Here is a 23,782-nt window from a genome sequence, read left to right as displayed (position 1 = left end):
AGGCTTGCTGGAGGTCTTAGCTGGATTTTGGCAGGGCGGGTCCCTGTGCTGTCACATTCACTGCTGTGTATGAGTTAGCAGAGGACAGATGGAAGGATCCTCAAAGCAATGAGCAAAGGAATTAAGAGGCCTCTCTCCAGTTAGACACTGTCTCAACGCAGTTTCAAAAACATGCACACACACACACACACACACATATAATCCCTGTTGGTGCCCGTTTTTGAAGGGTTGGCATTACTGTGTTGGCAGCCTGCTAATTATGGCACTGCATATGCCCGGCTGGCACCAGAGACAATTAAGTGTTTGTCCACAGAGCAGCACACAGGGGTGCTGCAGGTTTCATCGCAGCTGTCAGAACGCTATTAGCTACCCACACCATGGCATGGCACAAATAAACGAAGCCAGAGGGTGCAAAGGGGTAACGCAGAAACACCTCTGATAAGTGTGACATATCCAGCGTCTATTATTAGAACCACAAAAAGAGAGGGACACCAGGACTGCGTCAGCTGTAAAACGTAATTCCTGTGGGTCTGAGTGCATCGCAAACATTCATACACATTTGGGTCCAATAAATGTGGCGCGTCATCGTCTTCGCACTTTGGGATGTAGTGAATATTTGGTTTTGGTGCGAGAAATTTGCTCGTTTTGGATGAAGGCGGAAGGATTACGATTGACGGCCGACGCATCGCGCCCACAGGAAGCAAGCCGGGTTGTTCAAGCGGGCCTTTGTGAAGTCTGTACCTCGGAGTCTGCCTTTCAGAGTTCATCTGCTGCTGGAGTTTGCAGCGGTGCGTTAAAACCCATGCCGTCACGGCTATCCGCGTCTCACGCCTGACGTGGGGGAATTTTCCCATCCCCCACAGCACCGCTAGAAACGCAACCACAGGATCATCTTGACTAAGGATAGAGCTGACATGGCCTTCGATATCCCGCTTTGTCAGTAAGCTCGGTGCTGTAATGCTGCAGATCACAGAAAATGGAGCCAACTTGTGGCTTTGTTGGAACGGCTAAATTTAAGCGGCTATCATTAAGTGACATTATGCAGGTACGTACAGAAAAGGAAAAATACAAACTCCCCAATTCCATACGTCACTAGAAGAGGTAGATGACCCTCATCTTTCACAGTAACATCCAATCCTCTCCACAAGAGAAAGCCTGCAAAACAAATGAAGCGTTTCTTGAAAACCTCCCCGAGGACACGCTACTGCTATACTTGTTAAGCATAAATGCCTTCACAGGTATTGAAGCCAAGCTATTACCAAGTGCCCAAGAGAAACGCTGATTTAATACAGAAAGTCTTCCCCTTTTCAGGTCATCTTTTACAGCTGACGAGCGCCATCTCCGGGACGTTTTTATTTACTCAGAGCTCGTCTCCCATTTTGTGACAGCACCTATTTAACATATACTCAACTCCTAGGTGACCACTTCTACAAAAACACTGTAGCTTCCCCCTGACTTATCGCTATATTTTCTACATAAATGATTACCGCATCTTGGCAGAGCTTTTTGCACAACCAACGTGCAGGTTTCTTTAGCAAGCGTGTTGCATCACAGCCAGCCCTACTTAATCTGCAACACCCTCTGTTTACGCACTGTGGCTCTTTGAACGAGGTTATTCGCCATTGAAGTTGTATCTGCCTTGTTAATGCCACAACCACGAAGTACTACAGAACTGCAAGGGTCCCCACATACTTTAATATTACGAATTGCCTGCCAAATATTTATACATAGCTGTGGATACAAAAGTACCAGCAGTGATCAATCAAATTACCAAGTGCTGTGCTCCTATTGGTAGTCAACGTATTTAACCATTCTGCATTATGCTGCCCTCTAGTGACTGACGAATAAAGTGACGAGTACAATTTATTACTTCATTAAAACATACAGCACAAAACGACTCGTGCAGACACGAAATGCACAATCCTTAAAAAAAAAAAAAATCAAATACTATGTACAAGCAGTCTTAAATAGGCCTACAATCTAGGCTGGTAAAGGAAGGGAAGTTCTCTTCAAAACACGTCATGCGTAACTTTTTTTCTAAACATTTCGGATCGCTTTCTTATCGCAGTGAGAATTCAGTCGCGTTTTCACGAAGTCCAAACATTTCCTGAGAGGCGTAGGTCATGTAGAGGAATCCGTCCTCGTCTTTGTGGTCGCTGTACACCTGCGCCAGTGTCAGCGACATGCTGGCGATGCCCGTGTTGTCGATGAGCAAGTAGAAAGCTTGGCTTGGCATAAGGGTCATTCGGTTTCTGAAATGCAAACGCATAAAGAGAGTCATGTAGACGGGGTAGAGGAGTCGATGGCGCCCTTTTGAACACGTTTGCAACACCGTTATGGTCAGAAACCACGGTGTGCTTGTTCTCCAAAGTTTTACAAATATTAAACTTGCTACAAAAACCTGAACGCACCTAATGATGGTAACGAACTGCGTCATGGTGAGTTCTTGTGGGACAAGAAACTTGGTTTTATCCAGGGGTGGGAGGTATTTTTCCCGATGGTATCGTTCAATAATCACCTAGACAATAATGAGTAGTTTACGCACAAAGACACACACCTTAACCAAATACACCAACTTCTATTTTTCTAGCTCTCACCGGAACTTTAGTGGGAAACTTCGTTCGAATTCCTGCCACCTCTTGTTTTCGCAATGCTGTTCATAAAAACATGTCCGAGTTAGAAGAATGTCGCCGAGCCTTACAGTTTGCTGCGTGCTGATCCACTACAACTCTTAGCGTACATAAGAAAACATTTTTACCAAAACTTTTCCTCTGTTTGAAAGGCTTGGGGTGCTTCGGTTTCTCAAACGGCGCCATTTCGAGGTTTCCTCTCCTTAACGGTTCCCCACGGCCTCTGACCTGCTCAGAGTAATTGCTTATGAAGCCAACTAACCCAAATTAAATAGTGCAAGCTGTGGTGACGTATGACCTCCACTGACGGCCTGATCCATCCCATACTGCTTTCCCACCTTCCAGAGTGGTGGGATTCTTAGGAAAAATGTTATCAATTGTGTAATAACCTCTTATGTCTGTCACAAAGATTTTTTTAAAAACTGCTCATCAAAAGTCATTTTGTCTTACTGTTTCACTTTTGTGAAAGGTTTTATGTTTCTAAATCAGTCTTTAAAGTCACAGTGAAAAAGTTTAGGCAAAATGAATTTAAAACCGTTTTTGGCTTTTGGCATGTGCAAAAAAAATGAGGCCCGTTGAAACTTCTAAACTACAAGTCCAATCATTCATAGCGTGCAGTTCGCCGTCGAATAAGTGCATTCATATCCGATTGGCTGCTCACGATCGGAGTTGTTTATTGTAGCCAATCAGAACGGAGCGTGTTGACGGTGCTCTACGCGGTGTTTGTGGGCGCAAGCTCGCCGCCAACGTCACGAAATAACAACCGATTTCTCGTTTTGAATCGACTTGCCCAGTAGAGAGAGCTGTTGCTAGGCTAGTTGTTTTTCCCCCTCTTCGAGTACTGAAGCGGATATTGTAACTAGCCAAGTATCGAGGCGTCAAAGAGGAGCCATACGACGAAGTGTCGTGCCAGTCTGGGCGAGCGGATCTCACATTCCCGGCCTTGCCATGGACGAGCAGGCAGGCCCCGGTGTGTTTTTTAACAACAATAACAACGCGGTGTTGCCCGGGGGAGTGAAGGCACCACAGCCGGGCGACGTCGGAGGCGGAGAGGCGGCGAGGGCTCAGTACAGTATTCCGGGGATCCTGCACTTTCTGCAGCACGAATGGGCCCGTTTCGAGGTAGAACGAGCGCAGTGGGAAGTGGAACGGGCCGAATTACAGGTAATACACATTCGCAAAAAATAATTGTGGTTTTGGTTTTTTATGTTTTGTGTAGTGCACCAGTCAAAAGGGGGTGTCCATTTCTCCGCACGATTGTCACTAGCAGCTCCTTACAGTCACGCAGCTAAGCTAGCATGTTAGCATGGAATGACATTTAGCTTAGCTTCAAAAATATTCTGCCGACCACGGCATGGAACTAGCTAAACTTTTAATTTTGCAGTCTGTTAGTTAGCTATCCTTCATCGTCCGTCAAGCCATTCTCCTGTAGCTAAAATGCCTATTGTCTGTTACGAGGAACTCGAGGAGAAAGTAGCTTGGTTATACTCGCAGGTTAGCCTAGCTGCTGTGTGAGCTGATGATGGTCTGTGATGGAATTCCAAAAATGTCCTAGCTAGCTAACTGTTGGCTTGTAAGTTACACAACCAGTTCGTGAATCAAGGTTTTTTTTTTTTAAAGATGGGATATGAATCCATGTCAGTTTCTTTGTCTCCCTAGCTTTTTTTTCACGATTTACTTTGATCTGCTGCAGACAACACTGACGTCAGGATAAAATGGGTTTGTAACTAGCTAGATATAAAACACCAAAACCGACATGTGACTCCAGTAAAACCATACACAGTGCTAGCTAATTAAATGCATTCAACTGCAATAAAGATTTATAACATAAACGGTTTATAAATTCGTTTGATTAACCGGACTGGCAATGTGATACCTTAGCTATATCCCATGCCCTTTCAACACTCATTGAATTACTGCTCTCAAGTGAGCATGTAAGGTTAATAGTTAAACTGTTCAACACACATCTTTTATGCTCCTGTATAACAGTACCATATTATGCATATAGACAGCTGAAAGCTACACAATGTCCCTGTCATTTGAGACACACTGACCAGTGAGGCGTTTAGCACTTATCTTATTGGTGTGATGCCCTTTTTGGCATTTGTACATCCCTATCTCTGAAACAGACATACAGACCAATAGGTATTACATGTACACGTGTTCAAGAGCTCAGTGGTTAAGGTACTTGACTTGTAATCAGAAAGTTGCTGGTTCAAGCCCTCCCACTGCCAAGTTGCCACTATTGGGCCCCTGAGCAAGACCCTTTTTGCTCAAGTTGTACTCAGTCATAATTGTAAGTCACTTTGGATAAAAGCAGCAGCTAAATGCCATAAATGTAAGTATAGTAAGGAAGTTGACAGGTGTCGCAGAGGTAGATGTGAGAAATGGCCACCGGTCTCTTCTCCTCAGAAGAGGAGCTGCTAGCTCTCTGCCTGCGGCTGCTGAGGACAGCACGCTCTATACGCCAATACAGCGTGGGGAAGAGAATGGATTAAGGATTACTGCCCCACTGCTATTGTCTCTGTGGACAGGATCCATTTGACACTGGAATCTTGTTTAGAAAGGAATTTGTTTTGTTTTCATTTGTTTTATTTTATTTTCCTCCTTTGCAGCAACGAAGACAACAAACAGTTACCAGCATTTGCACATGGACAATATCTACTATCATTTTTCCCCAAACTTTCAGTTAGCAAACTCATGCACCAGGCCTGGTTTGGGATTTCTTTTAAAAGGGTGAATGAATAGGAAGAAACATGTGGACCGCAGGATGCGCTTAGTTAACATCTAGCACTGTTGCTTCTCCCATCCAGTGTCATTTGTCTCTTCATAGAATAGTGATCATCATCAAATGTTAAATAATGTATTGGCAACGCCTTGTGTAAATACGGACTGTTATGCTGGGAGGCTTTGCACAAATGGTGCTCTGGTCAGTAGTGTCCTCACACTTGATGGCATTTAAACATTTTCTGCATGTGTTTCACACCTGAGATTGTCAGTTAGTAGGGAGTTCCAGTGTTGGCCAGCTTTAGCTGGGATTTACAAGCCCATCTCCATGGTGACTCATTCTTCTGCACTGCACAGCTTTCTCCCTCTCTCTCTCTCCCTCTCTCTCTCTCTTTCTCTCTCTCTCTCTCTCTCTCTCTCTCTCTCTCTCTCTCTCTCTCTCTCTCTCTCTCTCTCTCTCTCTCTGTATATCTTACATCTAAATATATAAATGAAGAAATATAGGAACAAGCAATTAGGAAAGGAGGAAATGTTGCAGTCTTGCCAGTTTTAGTACTGCAACAGTGCATCTTTTTAACCGGACCCACAAATCCATCCAGCGGGTTTGTTTACCACACGTTCTGGCTGTTAGCTCAGCGGCGGCTCCAGGGGTGGTCGCGCCGATGCATCGGCCGGTCCTTGCCACGGCTTTAAGCTGTTCCCCTCTCTGAGACAGGCCTGTCAGAGGCAGCGAGGCAGTCCCGGGGGAAGAGTGTGGGTTTGTGGCTACGTCACAGAGCTATTCCTGAATATCCCTCCTTATTTCAGCTTGGCATCTCTCATCCTTGTGTCTTCTGACTCTCTCTCCTTTTTTCCCTCCCTCCCTCCCTTTCTCTCTCTCTCCTTTTTTCCCTCCTTCCCTCCCTTTCTCTCTTATAAAACATGCCCTCAGCTGCTGGAGAAAGAATATGTCTGTCTGTCTCCTGGCAGACCCATCCAGAAGGGGCTTCACCAGGCCTGTGGGCTGGACACATTGCACTGAGTTCACACATCCTGTTCTGATGTTTCCCAGCACAGGGTTGCAGTCTGAAACACAACCCCACACATCAATTTTCAAGTGATGTAGATGTGGGGCTACACAATGTAGCCAAAATCTTACAGGGCAAATATAACAATGGAGATCAGCCTTGAGGTATATTAAATGATTTGGCTAACCCTAGATGGAACATGCTTAAAGAATGATGTGGTTAAGGTTACAGAACTTGTGAATGCCATCCTGATTCCTAGACACACCCACTGGGTGTTCTTCCGGAACATCCGAGAGCGGTCAGCCTGCTTACAGCAGAATAAATATTCCATGTTGCTTCGTTCAGTGTCATCATCGCGAAGGCAAATATTGCAGTAACGATTAACAAATGGTATACTGTGCAGATGTAGACATGTGCTCTGACTCTGGAATGCAAGAGAAAGAGCTGTGTGTGTGTGTGTGTGTGTGTGTGTGGTCGGTCCTGTTTTGACTGCCGGTGCCAGTGATGTCAGGAGGACCTCCATCCATCAGATCAGCGTGTTGTGTATCACCAGCCTGCTTCTCAAGCCATGAGTAACCCTGGCTGCTATTCTAAAGGCTGTCCAGTGTTCAGCAGTAGTTTGTTTTGCAAGTGTGTTTTGGGAGGCCGTATGCATCAGTCAGCAGCTGCTCCAGCAGGTTTCTCTCTCTCTCCCTCCCTTCCTCCTTACTGGCAGAACTTTTGCTCTACATGTGTTTTTGTTTCCCCCTTTGCGGCATAATCTATTTTGGAGAGCAGGAGTTGTCTGTGGAGTCCTGATCTGCCTCAACCACCCGCACTGCGTTACCGCCCTGCCTGCTTTTCTGCCAGGAACACGCAAACAGGAGGGCACCTTTGCTCCAGGGCAAGTTGGTACTCGTTGGTATTCGTTCCCTCTCATGCTGATATGAAGAAGACTAAGTCAACAGACTGCAGTATTTACATCCGAGCAGTAGTTCTGGATGGCCAACTGGCTTTCAGCATATAGGTGCTTGTTAATGGGTCTTCCTGCCCCCTTCTTGTTCTCTTCCTGCTCTCTTCCTGCCCCCTGCCTGTCCCACACTGAACTGGTCCAGACTCACCACTTTTGCAGTAGTGGTTTGAGCCACTAATTAGCCAGAGGTCAGCATCTCCAGATTTGCTTCCCAGAGGTGTTTTTTTATAGTGCCGCATCCATGTCTAAATGAATTGGCCTGAATTGGCCTGAGCAGGCGGGACAAGCTTTTTGTGAGGCTCAGAGGAGGATCACCACTGAAGGGGGGGCAGCCATATTTTGCATTCCTCTCTCTCTGTGTGTGCGTGCACACATGTGCATGTATTAGTGTGTGTTTGTTTACGTGTGTTTGAGAGTGAGAGAAGCAGGGAGGGAGATTATCTCTTACATCAGAGGTAGTTCAGACAGGGGACCCATGGAAACAGCAGAGAACCACAGCTCAGTTACAGTATCAGGTTTACCAGCAGTGTGGTGGAACCCAAGAAATCCACACCCCATTGTGGCTGTGTTTTCCCCTTCCACTTCACCTTAGCTCACAGAACCTAATTCAATGGATCAGTATCCGACGTCGATGAGCTTAATATATCATCGGATCCTGTAATCCTGCTGTAACTAGTCTAATTCCCAGCAGCAGTGACTTTTCGGCGTGTTTCTTTTGATTTGGGGCTTATCACCAGTTAGCTCTCAGGATCTGTCATTAGCCTTCTTAACGCCTTAAGCTGTCTCACAGCCGTTCTGGGAGAAATTGGCATCGAGATTGCATAAGACTCTGCATACTCCAGTAATACCCTATACCATGTGAGTTCCCATGGTCTCCTCTTATCTCACCTTATCTCCCCTTTGCCTCCCTCTGTCTCCACCTGTCTCCCTTGTCTCTGGTCTCAGATGCCTGGGTCTCTCTTTACATTTCACCTACTTAAAGGTTAGTTGCATTTTCAGAGAGGGTCAAGTAAGTTCGTGTATACAGAGGCTCCTGTAGGTGGGACCTGCAGGAGGATGAGAGAAGTAGTGCTGTACTGGTGGGCGGGATTAGGGCCGGTCATCTGGCCCCTGAGCAGGGGTGTGTCACTGTTTGTGGTTTTTGTTTTTGTATTTCCTGTTCATGAGCTCTTTTAGCCGAGCTCATTCCCAGTAGAGGGGCAGGACATCGCAGCACCGCCACTGACTGGACGAGATTCCACAGGTTTGGAAGAGAACGGAAGGCAGTGTTGTGATTCTGGAGGGAGAGCTCAACAGCTCTGTGCTGTAGGATGTGATCTGTCGTGTGCACGCAGCGAAGTCAACCATAACATTTCCTTCTACTCAGACCTTCGTTTGCGTCTTGAAGCCAAGCTGCAGCTTACTTAAATATTTCACGACTGTGGCGTGTCGTGTTGCTTAGAAGTCACCAGCAGTGTTTACCACCTCCGTATGCATAATCTGCACCGACATCCACGTTTATCCAAACCTCCGTGCGGCTGATGAGCAACCCTCAAAACCTTCCTCTCCGCCGCTGTGACGGAGCCCATGTGGGCGCCTTTTTAAACGGCGTGATTCATGATTTGAATTTCAAAACAGTCGGCAAGGCATAAGCGTGTCCTGCAGATGTTCCATTTTTGTCGCATGTTTGGAAAGATGATGCGTGGTGATCTCCCCTGCGCTTCCACATCAGACCCCCACTACACCTACCTCCATGTAGCCCAATCCCAAGTCCCCATGCAGTTGCTTTGTCATGTCGCGTTCATGCTATTAACCGACACCCTATGTAGTGCACTATGCAGGCAATAAGCCATTAGCTGGCATCCTGTGTGGGCTGTATGTAAGGTGTAAAAAAAAAAAAAAAAAACCTTCAACCATCCTCCAAGGTGGTGCATTATTTGTCTTCCATGTGCCGCTGTCACCAGCAGGTTGCTCATTAGGGGTCTGGGCTCTGGGGTTCTGCATAGCTGCTTTACTTACAGTGTCCGTCACAAGAAGCGCTGTGCAAATAAAAACCAACCAAGTTGGGCTGACTCTTACAGATGTATTGAAAATCGTTGTCATACTTTTGCGTAAAACCATATCCTTTGCCTCCAGTCACGTCTTCAAAAGTCGTTCACAAACGCTTTCTAGATTTTAGTTTTGCTGCCTGGTAAATTGGTGGATCCTGGGTGAATCCCTCCCCCTAGTCCTCACTGCTTCGGTAATTGAGTTTCCATAGCTGAGATGATGACCTCATCAGGTCTGGTGTCTCCGTGGAGCCCGTAAACTCTGTCCTAGAGCGTCTGAAAGTGGACTTGGCGGAGGACGCAGAGCAGAAGTTCTCCTCAATGCCTGTTTGTGCTGGAGGTTCCTCTCACGGGATTCTCTACCTATGCACTTCTCCTTATAGCTTTTACATCTTAAGCATTTCTGTTGAAGCCCATCAGGATAAACCCCCTCACGGAGTGCTTAGGGGTCTTCTACCCATCATACACCTCTGTAAATGGGAGCGTGTTGAATGAGACTGTCCTAGGACCTGGCCTAGTTACCTCTGGGTGCGTGGTAATCGCAGTGGGTAGGCACTTATTAGCGCCCTTCCTCATCCTGCTACTGTGCTGCTGTTCCACACAGGAAACAATTAGCACCTCTGTTGTTTCATCATTCCTGGGATCGTTGCTGTTTGACTGAGCATGTGGCTTTCGGTCCGGGTGCCACGCCACTGCAGGGTAGAGGTATTGTTCTTACAGACACGCCCTTACATGACGGGTTCTCTTCACTGCTGCGTGGCGAGGGGCCAGCACAAAAGATCCATCCTGCAGATACAAGCCGTCTGACTGCCACCCTTTTCGGCTCCCTTTTAAAAGGGCATCGGATGTTTCGATGGGGCTTTCACCAGTCGTGCTTTTCAGGCTCTGAAGTCGCTGGCTCCCTGGCTTTGGCTGGTTATCGGCAAGGACTTTGGGCAGAGCGAGCCGGCGAGGCTCCTCTCTCGTCCTGCTCTGGGACGGACGCAGACGTATGGCAGATGAATTGCTGGGCGCTGCTCTGCTGCTTCCCCCAGCCATGCTGTTGCTGTGAGGAGGTGATCAATAAGATCACTCATTAGAAGTGCTGCAGGAGTTTGTGGTGGAAGACATTTTTCTTGCTTTCACTCACTTATACTCACTCACACTTTTTTTTTCATCTTTCTGTCTCTCTGTCTCTCTCTCTCTCACACACACACACACAAACACTCATACTTACTCACTCGCACGCACATACACTCTGCTGTCCTGTCCTTCTTCACTGGCAGAACTTTTGCTCTACATATATATTTGTTTCTCTCTCTCTCTCTCTCTCTCTCTCTCTCTCTCTCTCTCTCTCTCCCTCCCCCCATCCTCCTCTTCACTTTCCCTTAGTCAGGCATTAGCAGACTAACGTAAGGTGTCCAGGTCATGCAGTAGCAGGTGTGTGTGTGTGAGTGTGAGAGAGAGAGAGAGAGAGAGAGAGAGAGAGAGAGAGACAGACACACGTTCAGTGCAGGCGGTAGCAGACCTAACGTGCGGCGTGTGAAACGTTCAGGTCAGGCAGTAGCAGACTAACACAACGTGTTCGGGTCAGGCAGTAGCAGACGGGTGTGTGTGAGTGAGAGAGAGACACGTTCAGGACAGGCAGCAGCAGACCTAACGTGAGGCGTTCACTGCAGGCTAACGTGAGGCGTGTGAGGCGTTCACTGCAGGCTAACGTGAGGCGCTCGGCGCTGGCAGTGGCGGACTAATGTCACTAAATGGTGCGTGTTTAGTGCTCTCCCTGTCTCCCTACATGGTGAGCCACAGTGTGTCCTTACTGCAACATCACTCCGAGCACTTGTAAGCACAAGCCTGGCATACCAGACACAACTGCTCTTCTGTCAGCCTGAGACCTCTCACGTGTGTTACACAGCACCGGCGAAAACAAGCACACGCACAGCGGCTCAAAACTTTGCACACTCGCCACAGCTCTGCCACCGACACTGGGACGAACACTGCGGGAGTCGAGAGCTGACAACCGCGTGAGCCAAATGGACTTGGTCATGTATGGGCTTTTACTTGCCATAGCAACGGCGCACTTAGGCGCTAAAAGGGTGCAGGCCATCATGCTGCACACGCGGCCTCTGTCGGGCTCTCTTGGTGGGGCTTCTGGCCATGGCCAGGTAGCCGGGGCCCCGCAGGAGTCGGCTTGGGTTTCCCTGGGGAACCAGAACCGGGTCATGTCGGCCGGTGGGGGCATACCCAACAGGGCGGACCCCGCCTTTCCGACCGCGGCTGTCCCATGCAGATGTTGCGCGGTGGCGATTGCCACTTCTTCCACGACAACAGAGACATCCGACATTAGACTTTCAACCGATGACTTGCTCTGAGCAGCGCTGGTGTAATCAGGGGGCTCATTAGCCTGAGAACTTCCTTCCTGTTTTCTTCTCGTCTGCCATCGTGCCTTTGCTCTAAGCCCAGGGAGAATGGAGCGTGTCTGCTAGAAGCTGCTCCCCTCTTCGAGACAGCGCTGTCAGAGACCATCTCAAGGTGACTAGTGTGGGTTTGGAGCTACGTCACTGAGCTATTCCTGAACTCCCTGCAACCTACCCCTTCTGCTTCATGCCTCTAGTGTCTCCTGTTCTCTCTTTCATTTCTTCCTCTCGCACTTTCTCTGCCACTGGAAGAGGAACAGCTTCTCCCGTGGAAGCTTTGGTAGGTCTTTCCTATAGACAAAAGTGTAAATGAGCTCGTCCTCTCTCGGGAACAGCCAGAGAGCCTGAAGTCCCATAGGGGAGTTTAAACCGGTTCTCCTGGATTCTCCATGGCCAGTGCAGCCACTGTGCTCACGGGAGACGATGTGAAATTCAGTCAGAGCGCTGAACAACAGTGTTATTGAGGTCACCTAAACTGCTCCCCGGTTGTGCGAAGAAGACGCCAGCATGATTTAGCGGGTAATTTCCTCAGTGGGAAGTCTAGTGCAGTGGCTGCTGGTATTTGCATTTGCTATTTTCTCCCCACCACGCATTGGGGAGCCCCCGCTCCTCTGAAAACCCACTCTGAGTCACCACCATGGGCCTCATTTGAGGGCTTTCACTTGCAGGCGTCCAGAGGGCACTTCCGCACAAACTGCCTGTCAGCCTACAGAAGCGGAGAAGGCTAGGGAGGGTCCTTTTACAGCAAACGCCTCATTTAACGGGTTGTGTTTATGCGTGTGCCCTAAGAAAGGCCAAATCTAATTTTCACACTTGTCCATCTACCCTAGATCATTTAATCAACACCCTTTGGTGTCAGAGTTTAATGTAGCTAAAATGTTAGGAAATATTGGGGGGATATATTAGAAAGTGAGGAAATCCCCACCAAACAGCATATTACAGCCTGTTTTGTGATGCTTCTGTTGAAGAAAGTTAAATGACTGTGTGGTGTTCTGGTGCATGTAAGCGATGTTAACCTTGTACCTACATCATTGCTTACTCCCATCGGTGTATCACCACAAAATAGTGAATCAAAACATTTTTTTTCAGCCGTGGTTTTACATAGCAAAATTAGCACAGGAAAAACCACACGTACATGCATGTGTTGCAGTGAATGGAAGCTTTCAGATGGAAGCTCCATGCTTGCACAACCTGCTTGTGCTCTCACTAAACATGCCCAACTCTTTTTATAAAACTCTGCGGTCTTAAAATGGGAAATGGAGTGAAGATTAATCAATTGGGTTACCCAGTTTTCCCCCTGCATTTAGGTCATATCAACCTCTACATCTGAAGCTCCCTTTTTAACTCTCTAATTTCAGCTTTCGCTTCCCTAGCAGGGGGGGCAACTGTGCAAACTCAGCATGGCTCTTACATATGGGCTTCCACCTGTGCTGTACTGGTATCCTAATCCTGCACAGATTGGGGATTTTGTCCCTAGTTAAACTCGTAACTTAATTCCCAGGTTTAGTAGATGTGTGAGCGCAGAGAAGTCACTAGACGTGGCACTTCCAGAAGCTTTTCTGCTGCTCTACAGGTTGTCTGTCACGTCTCACCCAATTTCAGTTTGCTGAGGGAGTGTTTACCATCAGATGCTGGCACCGACCCAGTTGCCTCAGCAACCCTGCAAATGAGCATGACCGTGCTGCCCATGCCTGCCACGTGGAGGTCAAGGTTTAGAGGCCATGACCGTCCTCTGAATCATAACGTGTTGTACTCCAAGGGTCACCCAACTAGAGAAACACCAGGAATTATGGATAGAACATGTATTAACATATATGGATATAACGTGTATGAATTAGTGACTCATTTAGCTCTGCAGTTGTTGTAGCCTGTTCTGCAGGTTGTGTTGTAGCCTGCAGCCTGTCCCATCAGCCTTTTCCCCTGTAACAGGACTGCGTATGTGTCCATTGTCTGCGATTAAAACCACGTTATCCACCTCCTGCTGCTGTTCCCCTTCAGTGCACACTTTAGCTCGATTCCGGTTCGCATTGGCTCGCTTAATTAATCGCCATTGTCTGCTGCTAAAGAGAACTTCTGACAGCTCGGTATCAATGCTGTGAGCATGATGCACTGAACGGAGAGTGTCGTGCTGCGTAAAGGAAATGTAAAGGCAGTGTAAAGACTATGCAAAGGCGGTGTAATAGAAGTGTAAAGGCTGTGTAAAGGTTGTTTTTTACTGCCTCGCTGCACAACCGCTGCCGGGCCAGCAGTTAGCGCCTGCTAGCAGGAGACCTAAAGGGAATTTTCACAGCTCCAGCCTACAGATGGCGAGGTTCTTAATGCCAGAGCTGAAAGCGTTCCCCGACTTAGGGCCTCCTTCAGAGCATGAGGCATGCTTCTGCACACCCACACCCACACACATCGTCTAACATGCTGTTTGTTCAGCACAGATTTGAACAAGTGCAGCTAAAATAAGGTCTAGTACATTGTGTGCGCATGCACGTGCGTTTGTGTGTGTGTGCGCGCCCATGGGTGTGGTTGTGTGTTTTTGCTGTTGGCTTTATGGGTGTGCTAAATCTGATTAATCCTGCGCCAGCTATCGGTGTTTGGCCCTGGGCACTAATTCACCCCATCACTTAGGCAGACATTAAGCAGCAGATGGGCCATTTGTCCAAGATGCTATGGATAGAGTCCAGAAAGCCACGCAAAGACAGAAATAACGAGAAGTGAGGAGTTGCGAGAAAAGCATGGAACCTGGCTTTGCCGTCCTTCCTTTGGCTTAGTGAGTTAACCTTTAGAGAAGTGTATAGTTTTATGAACCGTGTAACCCTGGTGAGGCTAGTGGGTTTAATCTTGGTTCATTTCTCTGGCACACTTTTCTGCCTGCACCCGGGTTCCCCTTCACCAACACCAGCCGTTTCTGCTGCTGTCTTGGATCCCAGCTAGAGCTGCTTCAACTCATAGAATATTTTTTTCAGCTTCTTATGTTTAAATGTTCTACTTTATGGTTTAGCTGGGTTTTAGTTTGGCTTTGGTTCACTGTGGTTGCGTGTACATGTGTTCCAGGCTCAGATTGCCTTCCTGCAGGGGGAGAGGAAGGGCCAGGAGAACCTGAAGAAGGATCTGGTGAGGAGGATCAAGATGCTGGAGTATGCTCTGAAGCAAGAGAGGTGTGATCCCATCAAGACCCCCACAGTACCCCATCACCACCCCACCCATCCTCACTACCCCCCAGTACCCCCACCACTCCTTACCATAACACCTTTTCCTACACCCAAAGAATGCCTTCGTTTTCATGAGCATATTTTTCTCTTGCTGATGTGCTCTGGTTGACATCTTTTTGACTTTAACTGCCAGAGATATATTCTCCATCTCTACTTCTCAGCCTGCCTCACTCTACCATCTCTAAAATCTTGTTCTTACTCACTCTCTCACACTGCTTCTTTCTCCACCTCTCTCTGCCTCTCTCAATCACCTCTACCACTGTTTTCTCTTACCTGTGTTTGCCTTGCTCTCTAAGGCAGCAGAGTATGAGTCATTCCTCGTCCCAGGTCAGGCTGAAATAATATAGGACCCAGGTCCACAGTGAGGCTTTCACAGCAGAAATCCATCTACTGCAACAATGTCTCCTGTGCCAATGGGAAACGTCTCTTGAGATGTGGTGTCTATAGCTGGCATGCCCACGGCTCACGTCTTTGCCTTGTCCTTCCTCCAAAGCCTGTCTGAGGCTCCATTGCTCCTGGCTCTCTTCCCTGAGCACCTGGGCAGGCGTTGCGTGGAACGGTATTGCTCACACCGCGCTTTTTTCTGAGCTGCGTTTAATTCGACTGCGGCCTACGGGACGTGGCAGGAGGAGACGGTGACACCGGAAATGGCCGTTGCGAGTCACGTTTACGGTGCACGCGCTCTCTGCAGTGCGCGGTCACGTATCCAGATTGCTTATCCGATGAGCAGCACTCCGCTCTAAGTCCTCCCTGTTCTCTGCCACCGCCAGCGTTTCCCAGCACGCACAGTTTATGGAATCGATCAGCAATGCGTTCTAGACAATGTCAGAGTGCCAAGTGGGCGTTCTGCTGTAGCCGTGGCAACAGCGCAACTAAAGCCTTCTTTCTGTCTGTCTTTCTTTCTTTTTAATACTTTTGCCCCCTCCCTCAGAGCAAAATACCACAAGCTGAAGTATGGGACAGAGCTCCAGCAGGGAGACATGAAACCACCTAGCTATGACTCAGGTAGGTCATTGCCTACGCTCCACTACAACCACATTTCTGAGTGTGAGACTCGAGACAAATGTTACCGACAGCAGTGTCTCCACCTCCCCCACCCTCTTCAGACAGTTTTATAACTCTACTTCTGTGTGGGTTATGCAAGGAATGCTGAAAGATAAGATGGTGTGGTTTCTGCAGTGGTGACACTATAGCTGTGTCTGGGAGTGATGCTGAACTGTGACCCCCTCTCTCACTCTTCCAGATGATGGGAACGAGAATGAGGCCCTCCCTGAGCCACCCAACAGCCAGCTGAGCTGGAAGCAGGGGAGACAGCTGCTGAGACAGTGAGTGATGGACAATCACACCCAGACACACACACACACACACACACACACACCCATCGACAAGTAAGATGTTGGCTACGTATGTAAATCTCACATTCTTGTGTTCGAGCACCCACAAACACATACACACACCTCATTCTCCCAACCCAGGCACAGGTCCACTCCCACATAGAGACACAGTCAGGAGAAAGACCCTAGAGCATGTTCTGAGGTAGGTGGGGCATCCACCACTGCTCTGGGCAGTTACGAGAACTCGCAAGTTATGTAATGTTGATTCTTCCAATGTTGAGAAGTACTCTTCAACATTGTCATGATGTGTGTGAGACAGACAGACAGAGACAGACAGAGACAGACAGAGACAGACAGAGACAGACAGAGACAGACAGAGACAGACAGAGAGAGAGACACAGAGAGAGAGAGAGAGAGAGACAGACAGACAGGCAGAGAGAGACAGACAGACAGGCAGAGAGAGACAGACAGACAGGCAGACAGAGACAGAGAGAGAGAGACACAGAGAGAGAGAGAGACACAGAGAGAGAGAGACAGAGAGAGAGAACAATCTCTCTCGCTCTCTCACACACACACACACACACACACACACGTTCAGCACACACCTGAACAATCACTGCTAAATTAAACAGCACTTGTCTAAAGACCATGTGATGTAATCAGGCTTTCTGAACCCTTGCCTCATGTAGCCTGTCAGGCTAAATGGGGAAAGCTTGTTCAGCATACAGAGACCCAGAGGGGAAGAAAAGGGGATTTCCTTGGCGACACCTGTGCTGAGCAGGATGTCATGCGCCACACAATGCCCCAAATTCCCTAAGGATGCAAGACTAATACTATTCACCAGAAACACAAACGTGCACACTGGAAACCTCACACAGCAAATAGTTCTCAAACGTCATTTCAGTGCAAAGTCAACATTTGTATTTTTTCACGGTCTGTAGCGGAGACTGTTGAATGTTCAAAGCTTTGGTGGGAATCTGTTTGTCAGAGCTCTGGTGGGAATCTGCTTGGCAGAGTTTAATTCTGAGTGTCTAGAACAGGCAGCCAGAGCTAAAGTTGTGCTTCAGCAGGTGCTGTGGGTGCTGAGCACCCGTGACCAGCTATGCAGACAAGCTTCCAGAAAGCCATCAATTATTTGCATAACCATAATAAAGAAGTTATCGACAATTTGGTTATTTTCATTTCTGTTTTTGCTTGTTAGAAGTACAGACAACAGCTGCTAACATGCTAAATCCAAAGATTCTACCAATGTGCTTAGGCTAAACAGGCCGTTTCCGTAGACTTATGTGTCGTATTTTCAAGGACAACTACAAGCGTGCAGCGTCTTTCTGTGTAATATTAAGTGCTACAGCCCGTTTCAATATGTGGCTAGCCTCCATTCTGTGGAAGGCTTAAAATGACTGTTGTCTTAAACATGAATTTAATAGACTGGTAATAAGACTTGCAACTCCAGGAAACAGAAGCATCAGGTGTTCTGCAAAGTTAGTCATCAGGTTACCTTGGAGTTGTTACTACCCTGTCTAGGATTGTAGGCTTGAGTAATGGAATGCAAACCAGACAGACAGGTTGATGGCAAAAGTCAATTGTATTTACAAGTTTTGGTGTTCAGATACAGAAATGTACAATAAACTGGTGCAGTAACTTCAGGAGTGGCCCAGACCAACACAACAAATAAAACCGCACTAGAAACAAAAAGACAACTGATTAAGCTAATAAAAAGAAATGTACTATGACTATAAACAGATAAATCCACTCCCTACCACCAGTGTGTAACTACTATATACAGGGCAAACCAATAAAGGACAAAGCGAACCGTAAATCAAGGGGAAAAGCCAAAGTCGTACACACAAATCCAAGCAGTCACAGTATCAAAAAGCAGACACAAGTCCAAACACTAACAACAACGATCTCTTCTCTAATGAGCCCTAAGCGGAGCCCTTCTTCCCTTCCTTTTATATGGTCCTCAGCTCACTGCAAAACCAATGTAGACTTCAAAATACTGCAGCACTAACAAGAGAGCAGGTGCGTCTTTTTCTATGGTGCTGTACGCTAATTGGTGCTTTATAAATTTTTTTGAAGATATAAAAAACAGGGTGTTCCAAGCCTTGGGTATCCTTCTGCATGAGGACAGCACCAGCACCTACGCCACTAGCGTCAACCTCCAATATAAAGGGACGTGAGAAGTCAGGAGCAGCAAGAACAGGAGTATGGCACAATAACGCTTTGATGGTGTCAAAAGCATCCTGGCGCATAGGGGACCACTCAAAGGGAACTTTCTCAGGGAGTAGGTTTGTTAGGGGTGTCACAATTACAGAAACATTTATACAAAAACATCGGTAAACGGTGCTACTTCACCCATACCAAAATAACATTTGTTCAGATTTAAAACAAGCAAAGCATCCTGCAACTTTCCAAAAACCATTTCTAAAGTCCGCAGGTGCTGTTCCCACATGAGTATAAACATCATCATCCATGTAGGCTTCACAATTCGGGACCTCACCTAGCACAATATTCATAAACCACTGAAAGGTTGAAGGTGCATTTTTGAGACCAAAACTGTGTAATGCAGGAATTTATCAGGGGTGGCAAAACGAATGTCTTGAGGCATGAGGTGTAAGCGGCACTTGCCAATAACCCTTTAGAAGGTTGAGCCTACTCACAAAATTAGCAGATCCTATCTTATCAATGCAATCCTCCATGCAAGGCATGAGGAACAAATCCTGCGTTCACTTTACGGTAACCCGTGCAAAAGCAAAAGGTTCCGTCAGGTTTCGGAAGCAGGAGACGAGGAGAGCACAAAGGGCTGTTACTATGGATGGCTAAACCATTAGCAAGCAAGTATGTTGTTTCCTGTTCCAACAAAGCTTATGGGGGTTTACTCGATACGGATTTTGTTTTATTGGAGGGTGTGAGCCTACATCTCTATTAACAACAGAAGTACACAAAGGAGTATCAGAAAAGAGTGATTAGTATCTCTGTCAGCTTCTCTGGGAGACATCGTAGGACTTCTGAATTGGTTAGACGTGCACACGGTAGACTGTTGCAAGCCAGGTGTACCCCATCTTGCACTGGTATATACTCAGCAGGAACCATAACCATAGCTAGGGTACAAGGGGTTGATGATGACGAGGAAACAGAGGACACGCACACATTCTGAGCATTTTGATCAACATAGGGCTTTTAACTAATTGATATGGCACATGTGCATCTTTCGTCTACTAACAGGTAGCCAAAGCATAATTGGTAGGGGACCCGCAAAGCGTGCACTCAAGGAAGATCCCAACATAGGCAAAAGGGCTAATGCCTTGTCACCAACCTCAAAAGAACGACCGACAGCTTTTTGGTCATACATTGCCTTCATAGCTGTCTGAGAGTCACTAAGATTACGTTTAGTAAGACGGGCACTTTGGAGTGTACCGCTACTTTAGCTGGCCCTGAATATACACTTGAGGGTAGGAACAGATTATGTACAAGGAGCCTCATAATACTTTTCCTACACCTTGCACCAACACATTGTTACCACCATATGTGTCTGATACTGGCAACACGCTTTCCAATATAAGTAATACAGCAGCATCAGTATCCCTTAATCCTGTGATTTACCGATGATGATGAGGGACAACGGCCAAAGAGACAGAACCTTGGAAAATAAAGGGTTGAAAAGCTGGTTCTACACATTCAAACGTATCCAAGGGTAGAACACTCATCACATTTATTTTCTTAGCTGCTCTCGCTTCGTTGGGGCGTAGGGCCAGACAAGATGCAACGATGCATGCCCTTTTTCATAAAAACACTCCCTTGTTTCCACTGTGGGAGAGGAAACAGGTGCTTGTGGTGGTATCAGGGTTTTCAGGGACTATGGCTAGGCAGATTCGTAGTCACATAGTTACGGAGCAAACTCGGTTTTGTGAGTTAGGACTAATTAATCTGCCAAAGTAGCTTTCTGCTCATTCAGGTAAACAACAACCGTTTTCAGGAGACAAATTTCGAGAGACAACTCCAAGTAAAATCAGCTCTTTTAGATTATCAAACATTTTAACACTACTCGCACTACACCACTTCTCGAATTAACAAGTTTTCTCCCTTGCAAGCTCTGTATGTGTCTGGGGGATTTTCTCAAATGCCAAAACTTCTGTCTATAGACTTCTGGCACCAACTCACAAGCATTGTGGCTTTCACAACATCGTAGTTAAAGCTCTGCTCTAAAGTTAACAATGAGCAAACCACCTTGCACTGGAGCATGAGTGGCCAAAGATCCTTGGCCAATTTAATGCTGTGGCTTTACGTTCAAACATTGGAAAAATAAGCATGTACCTCATCATCCTGAAATGCTGGTACCAAACTTCTCTGCCAGCTGACATCAATCCATGTGATACTGGTGTAGTGGATACAGAAGTAGTGGGCGATCTGGGCAGGCGTGGTTTTGGCACCGGGGTACTGCCGTTAGCTGAGCCATGTGGCATAGAGGAGAACTTCTGGGACAGAGGAATAGGACCCTGCAGACCTATGCTGTGCCTCCTGATCGCTGCCTCCTTATCTGCCTTTTCAGTAAGGCCCGCACCCTCAGTAGCTCCGTCTCATAGTCCTGAGTCTTGATTTCTATTTCCACTTCCTTCAGTTTCAAAGCCAGCATCGGGTCACCACCAGGAAACTGGATGACCTGAGGCTCTATGCATGAGCCGACCTCAGGGTCGTCTCTGGTTTCCACCATCCCCGAGCCCTGTGTCAGGTTTACCACAACAGCGACAGGACCACCTCGTTCCAGCAAAATTCCCTTTCATACTAAGCAGGCCTTTAAGACTTCCTTGATTTCCCCTTTTTGTGGCTGAACAGGTCAACCACAACATCAAAGAAATCTGCTATTAGTAGCAGGTCTGCCTTTCTACACCAGTCAAACTGCTCCAGGGTGGAACAAACAGTAAAACCAGATGAATCAAAACTCTCCATCCTAACACAAATGCTCCCAGCACACAAAGCCACAACCCAAAACCGCCCACAACCACCCCACCCACAAGAGAAAATCAACCAGCACAGAAAAACACCAAAACGCACAAAAGGGGGAAAGAAACAAACAAAACCGCATTAGAAACAAAAACACTACTGACTAAGCTAACAAAAAGAAACGCACGATGACTACACTGACTATACCAGTATAAACAGAGATAAATTCACACCCAAACAAAATGGCAGTCACTCCCTACCACCAGTGTGTAACTACTATATACAGGGCAATATTCACAAGAGACATACATTTAACCAGCAATCAAGCCAATAAGGGACAAAGCAAACCATAAATCATGGGGCGAAGCCAAAGTCATACACACAAATCCAAGCAATGACGATATCAAAAAGTAGACACAAGTCCAAACACAAGCAACATCACTCTCTTCTGTAATGAGCCCTATGCTGAGCCCGTCTCCCCTTCCTCTTACTTTTATATGGTCCTCCGTTTACTGCAAAACCTGGTCCAGATCAGAATGGGGGACACTCCCGAGTCAGACACACACGTGCGTGTGTACATAACGGAGTCTAATAGCAAATTAATACTCCTAGAATGGACAAATCAAGTGAATATAGTCCCAATTATCCAGTGAGTCAAATATCCATTATAAAAAATGAATAATCCCAGTCTCCTAGGTCAGGGAAACTCTGAGTATGAAATGGAGCTCAACAGCCAGACCCGAACACATGAAGCGCCAATGAGTCTGGTGAATGGTTAGACAAGACAAACGTGTTGCTATTTATTTTCATGTACCGTGATATTGTGGTTTGTGGTCATTGTCACTGTGTCACTGTGTGTGTGTGTGTGTGTGTGTGTTTGAGTGCATTCACAGAAGTGCTCATTTAATCGTCTAACTTCTTTTGGCTCTAATGGGTGGTCTGTCGACACTAGATTTGGTCATCAAGGCTATTTCTGGATCAGTAATGTCTGATCTTTAGTGTAAGTTTTGAGTAAGCCACAAAGAATGATTATAGGTTCTCCTCTATTCTTCTGTGAAAGCTGTAGATCCAAAATGAGTCAGTTACACTGGAACTAACGCTGTTTAGTTGACAACTTTCAGGCTGAAACATGAATCATTTAAATGATTTCCACCAAATAATCAAAACCATTCACCTAATTGATTAGAGTTAGAGTTAAAGCCAAATGATATTTTTAATAAAAAATAAAATAACACTTTATTAAGAAAAATAAATGGCATAAAGAAACTAGTAACTTTGAACAAACATGTAGGCCAAGACCTGCTCATGAATGCTGTTTTTGCTTGGTAGTGACTACCTACAATTCTCATAATCAAACTTCAGTATTTGAGCGGACGTTGAGAATGACTGACTGACTGTTGTGTGCTTAATTTCACATTGTGTCTACGCTCTGCCACAAAGCAAGAGTGATCGCCTTAGGAAGAGCATCGGTAAAACGTGTAGTTAGATCCGGTCCGATTTCATTACCGCTGCCACTGATCACCATGGGGCCTCTCGTGCGAATCGGCTTGACTGGCTGAGCACTCTAGCGTGGCCGGGACTCACAAGAATGCCCTTCACCGCTGTCTGTCATGCGGCACGGACAAATGAGAACATGGTAAACATTAATCCGGCAGTTCCAGCCCACCGGCTTCATTAGGACAGGCATTGATTTCATGTCCTGTGTCAGGGTGCACAAGGCAGCCAGCATTTGGGCTCATTGACTCTGAAGAAGTATTCCATGGGGGTGGGGGGTGGGGAGAGTTAATTGGTATCAAAAATCAGATGAAAGACAAATGTTTCAAAAAAAGATATAGTGAAGAGGGCATTGCATTGAAAGTGTGTTTATGCATGTGTGCACATCAGAATCTTTGATACACATTGATGAAGGCACACTGACGTGCCATCCAGTTTGCAAAACGCACGCACACACACACACACACACACACACACACACACACACACACACACGTATAGAGGCACATGTACACAAATTACACAGCCCCTCCACCCACAAAAGTTAATTCACAACCAACAACCACAAATTTTTTAAAAATGCATATAAAGGATCCCAAAAACAGTCCTTATAAAGAGAGGGTACATACTGGACTTTGTGTCAGTGTCACTGTTCGATGGGTTCATGAAGGGCACTGCCATTACAGCTGTGTGTGTGTGTCTGTGTGAAAAAGAGAGCGACAGAGACAGAGTGAGAGAGAGGAACCGAGTGTCAGTGACAGTGAAGGAGGATGAATGGAGGATTGTGTTGGGGCATTCAGCCCTCCAGGGCCTGCAGAGACTGGTACAGAGGGAGACGCCACACTAGTCTCTCCCCTGCTTTTTTCTTCCCGTCCATAGCTGCCTTTTCTCACTTAAAGCTGCTCCTAAAGGTTCTGATGCGATTCTTCAGCTATAGAGCCGCAGGGCAGGAGCAGAGGGAGCTTTGCACAGGAGAGGTGCCTGGCTGGCCGCTTCACGGAGAAGCCTTCACGAGGTACACAGCGCCGGGAGCTGGCTTGTGGCCGCGTCTGCATTGAGCAGTGCTGACGG

General features: G+C 46.9%; 2 protein-coding genes across 2 annotated transcripts in view; one reads left to right on the top strand and one right to left on the bottom strand.

Annotated features, from left to right (window-relative positions):
* Nucleotides 1-1,850: 1,850 nt before the first annotated feature.
* map1lc3c (microtubule-associated protein 1 light chain 3 gamma) lies at nucleotides 1,851-3,007 on the bottom strand. The gene is made up of 4 exons (XM_027024677.2): nucleotides 2,759-3,007; nucleotides 2,598-2,653; nucleotides 2,412-2,518; nucleotides 1,851-2,252 (listed from the first exon to the last, which is right to left on the bottom strand). Exons 1-4 carry the CDS (start codon nucleotides 2,814-2,816, stop codon nucleotides 2,060-2,062), a joined length of 414 nt encoding a protein of 137 aa, XP_026880478.1. The 5' UTR covers nucleotides 2,817-3,007; the 3' UTR covers nucleotides 1,851-2,059.
* Nucleotides 3,008-3,350: 343 nt separating this feature from the next.
* Nucleotides 3,351-23,782, top strand: part of strn (striatin, calmodulin binding protein) — a 32,007-nt gene continuing 11,575 nt past the window's right edge. Inside the window, 4 exon segments of the mRNA XM_035527425.1 lie at nucleotides 3,351-3,794; nucleotides 14,785-14,888; nucleotides 15,874-15,947; nucleotides 16,186-16,267. Coding sequence (XP_035383318.1) covers nucleotides 3,579-3,794; nucleotides 14,785-14,888; nucleotides 15,874-15,947; nucleotides 16,186-16,267 — 476 coding nt within the window. The 5' untranslated portion in view covers nucleotides 3,351-3,578.

This window comes from Electrophorus electricus, chromosome 1 (assembly GCF_013358815.1).
Source record: "Electrophorus electricus isolate fEleEle1 chromosome 1, fEleEle1.pri, whole genome shotgun sequence".
Lineage (NCBI taxonomy): Eukaryota > Metazoa > Chordata > Actinopteri > Gymnotiformes > Gymnotidae > Electrophorus > Electrophorus electricus.
This window is presented reverse-complemented; position numbering and strand designations above follow the sequence as displayed.

Bases quoted from the DNA above. Each gene is read 5' to 3' on its own strand.
- map1lc3c (XM_027024677.2), bottom strand. From the start codon at position 2,816: ATGGCGCCGTTTGAGAAACCGAAGCACCCCAAGCCTTTCAAACAGAGG. The intron at 2,519-2,597 runs GTGAGAGCTAGA...ATTATTGTCTAG, and splicing joins AGTTTCCCACTAAAGTTCCG to GTGATTATTGAACGATACCA. The intron at 2,253-2,411 runs GTGCGTTCAGGT...TTTGCATTTCAG, and splicing joins CAGTTCGTTACCATCATTAG to AAACCGAATGACCCTTATGC.